Source organism: Stegodyphus dumicola, chromosome 10, assembly GCF_044657685.1.
Source record: "Stegodyphus dumicola isolate Sdum_Otavi_A_Nest chromosome 10, ASM4465768v1".
NCBI lineage: Eukaryota > Metazoa > Arthropoda > Arachnida > Araneae > Eresidae > Stegodyphus > Stegodyphus dumicola.
In genome coordinates, this window is record NC_140777.1 from 162,895,560 (window position 1) to 162,907,914 (window position 12,355).

At 36.1% G+C, this 12,355-nt stretch overlaps 1 protein-coding gene across 2 annotated transcripts in view; it reads left to right on the top strand.

The window, feature by feature from the left end:
- Nucleotides 1–12,355, top strand: part of LOC118185249 (caskin-2-like) — a 658,017-nt gene that overhangs the window by 269,708 nt on the left and 375,954 nt on the right. For both annotated transcript variants that reach the window (XM_085825792.1, XM_085825793.1), the window contains one exon: nucleotides 7,083–7,134. In XM_085825792.1, the coding sequence (XP_085681918.1) occupies nucleotides 7,083–7,134 (52 nt within the window). The remainder of the gene's footprint in view (nucleotides 1–7,082; nucleotides 7,135–12,355) is intronic.

The following is a 12,355-nucleotide window of genomic DNA, read 5'->3' on the forward strand; positions in this document are numbered from 1 at the left end:
GCTGCATAGAAATCCGTTTGTTATTTCTTTGATACCTTCCTTTCGTTCAGTTTTATTTACCGTCTAAACCAAGAGCAAATAATTCTGAATGACAAAAGCAAATATGCTCGTTCTTTTCATTGCTAAATGCTGTTACTCTCTGTTTCTGTTTGCATGCCCTACAGAATGTATACGCTGATAATTTGAATTCGTTGCGAATTGATTCTTATGTTCTTTCGCAGTTATATTTAGAATTTGTGCAGTATTTATTTAAGTGCCTTAATATCTTTTTATTTATTTATTAAACTGTCTGCCGCTTGCGGCAGATTTATCCTGATTATGTTTGCTTATTTTATTTTTCTGTAAAGATATTTCAGCAACAAAAATAGCTATCATTTTAGTTCATATATAACACAGAACTTGCTTGCCATGCTAGAGATATTTTATTAACAAATTTCTTGTACTAACAAACTTTTTGTAAGTATGAAAATATTGTTATTGAAAGGAATAGTAATATATTACAATAGAACGCATATACTCTGCTCTAGCATAATGAAATTTTTCCTCTGAGAAGTCCGATTTTTAATACTGTGAAATAAACTTGTACTCTGTTGTCTTAATTTTTCATGGAAATGAAGTTCCCCTTTTTTAAAGTTTTTTTCGGCCACAGAAGTTTACTCCCATTAGGCCAAGAGAACTTAATTTTAATACAAATTTAATAAATATTTAAAGATATGTCGAAAAATTTCATTTTAAAAATTTTGTAACTTTTAAGATAAAACATTTGCGATGGTACATCATACTTCTCGAATCCTGGAGATTCGGTACTCAGAAACTTGGGAGCTTTTGCACGTTTTTTTTATTATTCGAATCTTTTAAACATTCGATCTTTTCAATATAAGAAACTTCATGCAGACGATACTAAAAAAAGTAGTCAAAATGGATTCGAGAATGGTCAAAATGGACATTTTCGTTGAAATCTGTTACCTGAAATTTTTCGAGATTACGATACTTCCTTTACTTCGTCTTAGGAAATAAAAATAATATTCTTAAGAACTACATCTATTGTTTTTAAATAGCTTAGCTTATTAAGTCACAACACACAGATTAAATCGGAACGATAAATATCTTACATTTTGCCGAATGGCAGCAGGCTTGAGGCTTTTTTCTTCCTTCACGTTCGTACGGGGTTCGTGTGGATTTGGAGTGAATAATGACGACACTACTTGCTGACGTATCGAAACACACTTTATTGGCCGGTATTAATCAGGACAGTTCCAAAGTCACGTTTTACAGTCGTCGAAGATCTACTACTGTACACTCGCTGGAACAATCAGTGACACAGCTTTCAGGTTATCAGGCTGTAACGGTGGAGACAGCTTCACTGCAAAGCACCAGAGTACAGCTCCCGACGCTGCTCTCGACACTCTCCACGCTACAACTCGCGATGCACTCGACGACACACAGAGCACAGCTCCCGAATCTTCGGTTCAGTCGTTCCCGGAGCTTAACACACTCTCTCGACGATGCACTAACCACGATAGACTAAGAGACTCTTTCGACGCGCTCGACGACCCCCTCGACTGCCCAGCTGTCAACTCGATCGACTCCGCACGGACTGACTAACTATCTCGCACTCGACGAGGCACACTCGATACTAACTGACTGCGGACCAGCAGGGTTTATATAGCTTTCGGCTTGTGTTCGAGAGCATTCTGGGCTAAGCCAGTAAGAATTCGTGAATTCGTTCCAGAAGGTTCTCCATCCGTCCATGGCATATCGCCAGTTTTGTCGCCAAATGATCGATTTCTCGCCAAACGTGGCCATTTTATGGCAACCCTAAACCTGCTTTGCGGGGAAGCCACCTTGCCGCGCCTGTTCATTTCGTAACAATATTTTCAATTTTTAAAACAAACCATTTTTAATGGCATTTATAACTTTTACCTTATATATATTTATAATTTTTGCAACGTCCGATGCCATTTCTGCTTTTAGCAAACGATTGAAAATTTGTATTTTCATTTCCGAAGAAATGAATTTTCTTTTAAAAGTTATTTTGCTTTCAGACATAGTTTGGGGCTGAAATATAATTTTGCAATAGTTACTCCTAGAAATGACAAAGCTGATTAGCAATACATACCTTTTTTTTTAATATTCTAAAAACACAGTTACCTGATTTATGAAGTGTATCAACGGAACACTGGGAGCACAACATACATAGTGTATAATAAATGATGTGCACGATGCATATCCATTCACATGCTAGAATGAAAGGATGTTGTGCTTTAGGAGGGTTTCCGTAACTTTCTTAGCGTGTAATAGCGAAACCGTGTTATAAGAGGACCAGATGTACTCCTTCATGCGTTTCAGTGGTCATAAAGTAGTGTGTGAAAAGATCACTAGCATTCAAAAAGAATGTCTTCTCATTAAGAAATTCGAGCCAAGAAAAACTCTTGAATCATTGCTTTGCAATGATGTCTTGGAATCTATCTGAATACCCTTTGTGATGAATAACGATTGTTGCACATTGTTCCGGGCTTTTCCCTTGCCGGCAATGATCCGTACGCGAGTGAGAAAATCACTCTTTTCTCCTCTTCCAGTCGTCTTAACTTCCTCTGCCTCACCCGATCCCCATATATTGGTTTCCGATGACGTCATCTTTTCTGACCGCTCGAATGAAATGGAGCCAAAAACATTTTATATCCCGTCAGCAGATTTCCATTTCCCGGGCTGGACCATGCATCATAAAAGGAAATCGATAATCTTTTTCGTAATTTTGTTTCACAGCGTTATTCATGATAGAAAAATCGAGTTATAAAGAGTTACGACAAGCCAGTCTGCATTTTATAATCTGTTTAAACTTGTAAGACTGAAATAACTTCTTTTCGCTTTCTTTTTGTCCGTTAGGTTATTTATGATGACTAGGGCTTTTATTTCTCCGTCGTCTTGATAATGTGTGTTATGGTGCAGTAAAGAAAGATTTAAAAGACGAGTGTTTTGCGCCTGGGGATATTAATCGTGAACTGTTGTTAGCATTTCCCTCTTAGCACAATGTTCTGAATTTTTTTAAAGTTTATTTACGTAAGTATTTACGTAATTCTCACTTTCTTCAAGGTGTTCAGAAAGCGAGCTTCCCTGAATTTGAAAATGGATTCGTCCACATAATGATTGTTTTCCTTTTACTAGTTGCTAGTGAATTTTCGATGCGTGGACTCTGCTTGATGAAGAAATAATAGTTAAGAGCCTCAAGGAAATGGGAATATCTAATACTCACGGTGGCTTTGAAGATCATTGCATGTGGGAAGACGGACTAAACGACAACGAAGGCGATGGCAACGACATGCAAGTTGTAGCAGACAACACACTCATCATTTCCTGTAGTGTTAAGTTATGTGAGGTTTAGGGAGCGGCAGTGGAAACAGTGAGAGCGAGCGAAATTCAATGAATAGGGTGTAGAAAAGAAGATGCTTTATTAGATAATAATAATATCGGGTTTTAACGAAAGTTTCCCGCCATCGCAAATGTCGTCTGAACAAACGGTTCGCGTTGGCGTGTTTAATCATATTTTGTCAAAAATCAATGACAGAATTTTGAACGTAACAAACGTCAAGACTGAACTAAATAAAAGCTTCGTAGTCAGTCTCTTAAATAAAGTCGATTTAAGGGACTGTTTACAAATTAGAATTTTGTTTCACATAATTTTTATCTTATACATACGCATCTTATGGCACCCACACAAACACACACACACATTCCTATATATATGTAAAATATAAAAAATACGATGGCTTTACTCAACGCGAGCAGGCAACCTCTAATTAACTTTCCGCAATATCAGGATCTTTCCCCTAGACCAGTACTTTCGAGAACATTCGAGCATATTACGTAACCGCTTCTATAAATGAAGAATTCGCGCCATTTTGCGCCAGAGACCATTTCCCTCTCTAACTGCTGTTAATACGTATGCTGCTGCTCTTCTCATCTGCCTCTCTTTGTTGGAATACTATGACGCAGTGCAAATAGAAGTTACTATTTTTAGAATACAGAAGAGAATTAATTTTCTCTGTTAATTTAATCTTTTACATATTCTTACATTGTATATATATGTAAGATTAAAAAGAAAAAGTAAATCAGCTTTATAATTTGTATTTTGTTTCTCTATTCTAAAAATAACAACATTTCTGGACTGCGCCATTTCAAGTGTTGTGGAGAAAACTCAGGGAAGAATTTCGCAAACAGAACTTGATGCCAACAGTAAAACATGGTGGAGGAGGAGTTATGGTATGGGGGTGTATGTCGTTTGCTGGAGTTGGTAATCTTGTTTTTATTGACAGTGTAATGGATCAATACAGGTATATTGACATTTTAAATCAAAATTTGAAATCTTCAGCACGAAAATTGAATCTTCATAACGATTTTAAATTCTACCAGGACAATGACCTCAAGCACACTGCTTTAAACGTTAGAGTCTGGCTGCTGTATAACTGTCCTGAAATAATAAAAACAGCACCACAATCTCCAGACTTAAATCCCATAGAAAATATTTGGTAAGAATTGGAATCAAGAATTCCCAAACACACTATTTCTTAAAAACAACAATTAAAATCGGTGCTTCATGAAGAATGGCTAAAACCACAAAAAAATTAGTCGAAACCATTCCAAGAAGATTAAATCATGTTTTAAAAGTAAAAGGAAATCCAACAAAATATTAAAACCTTTTAAAAAGTAAAATTTTTGGATAAATATTTGATGGAAAAGTAAGTGTCCCATCACTTATGTGAGCCATTTTTCGCTCCGTTCTAAACAATTGTATTTTTATTAAATTAATATTTTAATTATTTTGAGAAAGTTTATGTTACGTAATAATTGTTACTAAATTTAAGTATGAAACACATCCACAAAAATTTTTACATGTTTTTTTAATTAATTTTATTACAGTTTCCTTTTGTAAAGCACAAGTGTCCCATCACTTTTGTGAGACACTGTACGTACTTATAAAATTTGCTTTCATTGCATATATGTAATGATTTATGTGTAATTAACAAGAAGATGCTTAGTTACGGAGCAGCGAAAATATGGTATTTATTTTCGTTGACAGACATTTTTAAGTCAACATAGGTAAATTGAAAAAATAAGCAAAGAACTATAACGGTACCTTCTTCACTTTAAAATATGTCTGAAAAAATGTGTAGCAGGGGAGGCTTTAGGAAGCTGACGTTGGAGAAACGAAGAGAGAATGCGTCGTCTGTCCGAAATGAAAGTGGTGAGTTTCAGTTCGCATTTCCCCTATTGGTTGTTTAAAGTTTCGATTCCGAAATTTGAAGTCATTAATTGGCTAAAGTGTTTTGCAAGCATCTAGGTCACTAACTTTATATAAAAAAATTATTTGATAGTCATTAATTTTCGAATGACGTTGTTTAGAGAGGTTTACTATATGCAGTTATTATTTTTAGGATGTGATGGGGCAGTAACCAGAATAAATGAGTTAAGGGACTATTGCAAATTAAAGTTGGAATTTTCATTTTCATAATTTTTATCTTAAATATTTCCCCTTTAAAAAGAAATTGTTAAAAAAAAAAGACGTTAGAAGGGTAAAAAATAATGAGAAATATTATACTATGAGGTATGTAAATCAGGAAGTATTGAACTAAATTTGAACACTTATTTGGAGCAGAGGCCCACCAGCTGCCGGGCGGTAAAATCACTGAATACTAGTAGCTCCAACCTGGGTTTGAATCCAGGCAAACGGACTAGCTGCATGGGCGTTTTCGTGGTTTTTCCCATGTGTAACGTGTATACGAGCCAGTTTCCCTTTTAAGGGAATAAAAAGCTCTCCATAAAGGCATCTCTCCCCTTAGGCAGATAGCCCTAGCGTGCTTTTCGATAATAAACTTTAAAAAAAAGGGGGGGACAAATGGTGAGAAAGAGAGAGAAAACTTATTTTAAGCATTACGCTTTTGAAAATAAATTCTAATTTATGAGTCGTTAAAATTTAAAATTACAATACTTAAGCGAATTGAAAAAGTTACTACTTCAGGCAAAGTCCAGATAATATTTTTATTCCCTTAGCGAAAGGGTCATCTCTGAAATAAATGCAGATCTTGAGTAATTAAGCAGCTGAAATTTTTTTTCTTGATGTGTTAAAGGGGGGGGGGTCAACGCTAAAGATAGATTCACTGTTATTATTATTTTAAATCAGCATTGAGAGTAAATTGAATTCTTAAATCTTTCTTCTTGCTTTAGGAATCCTATTAAATTGATATTAACGCTATTAAACTGTTGTTTAGAATCTTTTAAATGCTTATCTTTCCAACTATTAGTATCTGAGATAGCGTATTGCACTAGTGTATGTAATAGACTATGTATCGGATTTTTAGAATTCATTTTGACATCTACTCAAATAAACAAGAATTAGATTAATATTTCATTTTAACATCATACTTTTAAGTCTTCAAATTTGACACTTATTCAAGTATAAAAGAGTTGTGAAGATATTAAAATTGCGCGAATTTGCATTTAATTTAAAAAAAAAATTAATTCTGAAGAACTCTCTTGGCAACCGTGTGCTTCGACTGTTGGCTTGTCATATACGAAGAACTACATACCTGTCAAATAATGTTTTGCTAACTTGGGTAAAAAACATGTCGTGTGTTTATTTTCCTTATCATTTTGTCGCTCAAGGATCCAGTCATTCATTCAGCACTTCCTCTTTTTAACAACTGACTAGCTCATTCTAATGTCCTAATTAATGAATCCTCCACGGGGAAAAGCAAATTACCTTGAATAGCGAATTGCATTAACGAACTTCGAAAATCGAATTAACGCCGAAATATTAACGAGGCATATCTCATTTGCATATCGACGAACTGTTCTGAAACGGTATTTTCAAAGAAAATGCAGAATAAAAATTCGAAAAAAAATTTGTCCGGAAGAAAAGAAAGAAAAGCTCCAATAACCGTAACTTTGATAAATTCTCTGAATCCTCCGTCCGAAGTGTCCGTTGTGTGGGCAATTTTTAATAATTTTCTTACTGTCATTACTGACTTTGACTGTTAATGTGTATTCATTTCTCCCTTCTAATTTTTGTTTCTTTCTTGTTGTAGAACTCCTGGGAGCCGGAAAAAGAATCAACGTTAATGCTCAAGATTGCGATGGGTGAGTTTCATTTAATGTGTTATTCATGACCTTCCTTTTGACTCAGCTTTCTTTGTGTTTTATTGATATGAATATTTGCATTTTGGCGATTACCAAATGAGTGGCACAATTGTTCTTCAGGACAGGGAAGGTAGCGCGTCGTTATGAATGAAGTTCTTTTTCCTTTTCGAGTGAAGAGAGGAATTAGTTATCTAATTAGCCTAATTACTTAAACTTTTTGGATGTTTCCGTCTGTGAGACAGATGTGCATAAAAGTTAAAAGGCTATGAAAGTGACATCGCTTGAATTGCAAAAGTGCTGCTCGATGTCCTTCAAAACGAGATGATGGGTATTTACTGAGTGGTTGGTATTATTTTAAAGTATTATAATATTTGCGAGGAAATAAACTTTCCACAAATTGAGAACATTCAGTTGGTGTATTTTCAAATCTTAAATCTTTCCTTCCCTTATTAGGATGTGCATTTATCAGGTACTAGAAAACTTACCCCACTATTCTCAACCCTATTGTATATTTATGTCTTTACAGTTCCTGTGACGTAGCAAGATCGGGTTACCTAGCAACAAGGTCGACTCATGATACATATGACCACAGAGCCGTCGTGTGAACGCTCCGTTATTGTACTTAATTAAATACGTCATTTGCGCTAATTAACATTCAGTTAGCAAAGTAGCAATAGCCTTCAAATCTTAAATTTTTACTCTCCGAGACTCTTATTTAGGATATGTGTTTGTCAGATACTAGAGAATTCGATAACATTAATTTTAGTGCTAGTGTACATTATATTTTTTTCTAAAACGTCTTCATAGTTTCTGTGACTTAATAAAGTCGCGCAACAAAGTTCGAATCTTGAGCACTTATAATCGCAGAGCGTTGTGTGAAGGCTCCATTATGGTACTTAATACATCTTATGCGTACCTGTGGCGAAACAAATTGAGAACAAACATACTTAGCAAATACCTTCATGTCTTAATCTTTGCTCTCCGGGACTCTTATTAGGATGTGCGTTTATCGGGCTCTAGGAAAATCGATTCCATTATTTATAGCATTGGTCTAGTGTGCATTACATTGTTTCTGAAGCATTTTCATTTTTTTGCAGTGTGCTATCTTTAATGGTCGTAACTTTCTGAGGCTCAAAGGAGAAAATCTACTTTATTTTTTAATTTCTGTTTGGCTTCGATTTCTATGACTTACTGAGCTGTCTTTTTTCCTTTTTATAACAATATAAGATGTTGGAGAGCATTTACACGATGGTCTACTCGTCATTATTATCATAACTAAAGCGTAGAAGTCATTAACCCCGTGCATGGCTGTGAAGCAGAGTTTAAGCTGTAGCCAATCAGGAATAATAAAGTTGCGCAGGCATGGGCAGCTGATTCAGCGAAAGCTTCAATCGAATGTCAATTTGTGTTTCTTTCTCTGTGATTGATCGGTTCCTGGTCTAGATTGATATAAAATTAAACAGTTAGACATTTAGGCTAAATCCTTACATCAGTTTTTGTGACGCAGCATCTTCAATTGTCTAGGCATGAAGTTTGGCTCACGATACTTACGACCCCAAAGCCCTCATGTGAACGCTCCATTATGGTACTTAATAAAACTTTCCTCTACAGAGGTGTGACCGCTGACTATTGGTACAAATTCCTGCGAACTTTGGGTGGAGACTTGATTGTTTATGTAGTTTTCTCAATGGGTAATTTAAATGCAAATTATTTCTTTTGGAAAGTCTTTCATGAAAGTAGCCCTTTCTCAAGACAGATAACTCTTGAATGCTGTGCCGTATTCGGTTAACCAGATGAACAGATAACATCCCCAGTGTTTCTAGTTTGCTGTCTAAGGATTAGTGTGTTTCTTTCATATTTAAAGATAATTATTTTGCAGTGTATGTACATGTAATGCAAGTTTTAAAATCTAATTATATTTATTTGGTTTTTTAAGTTTTTACTTTGGGAATTAAACATATCTCACATAGAACTGCCACTTTGCCTGTACTTTTAAAATTCGCATTTGGTTCGGCCCAGATTCACCAGACTTACCTTTATTTATCACCTGAACTTCATAGCTGCTCATTTCGATTCCTTTTCTACCAAGTCCGAGGGGAGAAGTAAGCGCCAGGCAGTCAGTCTCATTCGAATCTCAATTTTGCAGATGGCGCTATAGCTGTAATCTACTGTACCTGAGTGCAAAAGCTTAATAATTTTTGTCTTTTTCAGAAATGTAATTGGTATATATTAAAATTTTAAATTGTGGTCGCTTATTTGTTGACTAATTAGTAATTGCAAGTCACGCAAAGAGTAGGAAATTTTCGTGAAAGGCAAATTTCGATTAACCGGAATGAACCCTGTTTTATTTTACTGTTGGAGAAATGCACGACTCTATTTTCTGCTGTTTTATGTGTTTCATCAATAATTAAGGCCCCACCCAGAATTGCCTCCTTTGGTAGGACATGGGTAAACATGTCATGGTACACTTTGGGTATTTTATTAACAATTTTTAACAGGCGATTCGCATAGATTTATAATGTGTCATTAACGTAGTCTAGTCATGACGTAATGATGTAAGGCATCGCTTTTGTAAGGCTTATTATATACGTATTAGGTACTATTCTGAAGATGTTATGACAAGAAAAGGATTTTATGCATTATCATATCATATACAGGTTATGATTTTGACTCTTTGAAAATTGTCAAAGAACGTACGTTTTCGTTTTTTAAAAAATCGAAGTTTTCCTTTGGGAGCGAAGTATTGTATAGTTTCCTACTTGTCCTGAATATGATTTCAGATTCTCAGTTTCCTCTTGATATTACGTCATGAACGCCAAACTGTCTGTCACGTATTTCTCCAAGGCCGAACAGACGTGTTTTGAACGTGCTTTTATTGTACAGCTATTCTGAGAAGAGAGAGACAATGAACCTTTTTAATAAACAGTTTGGATTCATTTGTAATTAGCAGTCAATAGCGGAAGGAAAAAGGCGCTTTGCTCACGTGCGTATTATATCAATCAATTGTTTTCTGTACTTCAGTTATGAGTTTTCCCCAAGTGCTTATTGATAGTCGTAATGGGCAAGTTTCCAGAAATTGTTTTGCTTGCCGCCCTTCAAACGCGACTTAACTATGACTAATTTTCAACGTCACGATTAATTAAGCATTTTGTTTCTTAGTGTAAGCCAGTTTTGTTGTGAATGAAGTGATGAATTTTAAGAGATCGGAAAAAGCTTAATATAGAATTTCCACCACTAGAATATAGAACGTTATGAACATCTATGAACTAGACATCTTGGTATTTATTGAATAAATATATTGTAAATGCGAATTTAGTTTTGGTTTAAAGAACTGTAAAACAGCCTTTTACAGCTGCTGTTAGAGGTTAGTAGCTCAAATATTTCTTTGTATAAATATCCTTGTATATATTTGTATATAATATAATTTTCTCAGGTGGATTAAAAGAAGATGGATATTAGTGAACGAATGAATAAGACATCTGAACTTTGGGAGTTAGTTTCGAGTGTGACACGACGTGGTTGTTATTTTCAAAGGTGGTGTGTTTAAGGTGAAGAAGAATCCTCTTGGTTGTTGATAACTGTTAAACATGTTCTTGTCGCTGGGGTAGCAAGAGCATAGGCATTAGAAATCCAAAGAAACATTGCACTATAACTATTCTACAGACTTTAACTCACTTTGTCTAATTAGCTCCGTCTGCGTTTCTACACTCATGTCCATAAATTAAGGATAATTCGGAGTCACGCGGAAATCGAACTCTAAAATAAATATATCACCTGTAAAATCACTACGCACATCTTCAAGAATCATATGCAAATTTCAGGAAGTAACCAGATGACACCGATGGTACGTCACAATGACGAGAGTGTAAGGGAGTGATATATAAGGAATACAAGCAAAGAAGTAAAATTGTTCGCAGGCGCTTTATAAGCATTTCAGTGCAATAACCGAATAGTTATGACACAAAGGACGCATTTGGATGATTTTTTACGTGGTAGAATTATCGGTCGTCTGGAATGTGGGCGTACCCAACTGAAAGTATCAGACGAACTTGGAATTGCCCAGAGTGTCATCTCCAGGCTTTGGCAACGATTCCAATATGATGGTAATGTGAGTAGACGTTACAGCACAGGTCGCTCCAGAGTTACAACGTCGAATGAGGACCGGTATTTGGCAGTTACTGCCAAAAGAAACAGGCGGAGTACAGCCTCAGACCTGTCTCGTCAGCTCTCTTCAGCCACTGGTACGACAATTTCAAGGCAGACCGTGTACAGACGCTTAGGGCAGATTGGTCTATATGCTCGTAGACCTATCAGATGCGTTCCACTTACTGCAACTCACTGTCGCCTGCGGTTAGCCTGGAGTAGAGAGCATGCATTGTGGACACCGCAACAGTGGGCTTGTGTGATGTTTTCCGACGAGTCCAGGTTTAGCTTGCAGTCTGATTCTCGCCGGACTTTCATATGGAGAGCTCCAGGTACCCGTTACCACCAAGAAAACATCATTGAAGGACACCGTTACGGAGGTGCAGGAGTGCTCGTTTGGGTTGGAATTATTCTGGACCCAAACCTGCATGTTCAAATTGGAACCATGACAAGCCAAATCTATCGGGACGTCATTCTGGAACAACATGTACGTTTGTTTCGGGGCGCCATGGGCGCACAATTTGTGTTTATGGATGGCAATGCCCGTAATCACCGTGCAAACATCGTAAGCGAATGCCTTCAATCGGAGGATATCACCCGTATGGACTGGCCAGCATTCTCACCGGACTTGAATCCAGTAGAGCACGTGTGGGACATGCTTGGCCGACGAGTTGCAGCCCGTCAACCTCCTCCTACATATCTATCGGAACTTCGGAGAGCATTGCTTTTTGAGTGGTGTAATATCCCTCAAGATCAGATCGATAATTTGATACTCAACATGCCTAGGCGTTGCATGGACTGTATTGCATCGTCTGGGAGACATACAATGTATTAACAATCATACCAACCACGTAATATTGTTTTTTTGTAAATAGGGTTTTTTTTTTTTAATTTGCTCCAGAGAGAAAAAATCGCCAATTTTTTTAATAATATCAAACGTATAGCATCTTTTTTTGCTCTTTACCTTTTGTTTAATAAATAAGCTTTACAAATAAGTCAAATTTGTTTTGCTTCTAACTTGCCTGATTTTTAAGTTTTGCTTCTAACTTGCCTTTAATGCCTGATTTTGCATTAGCCT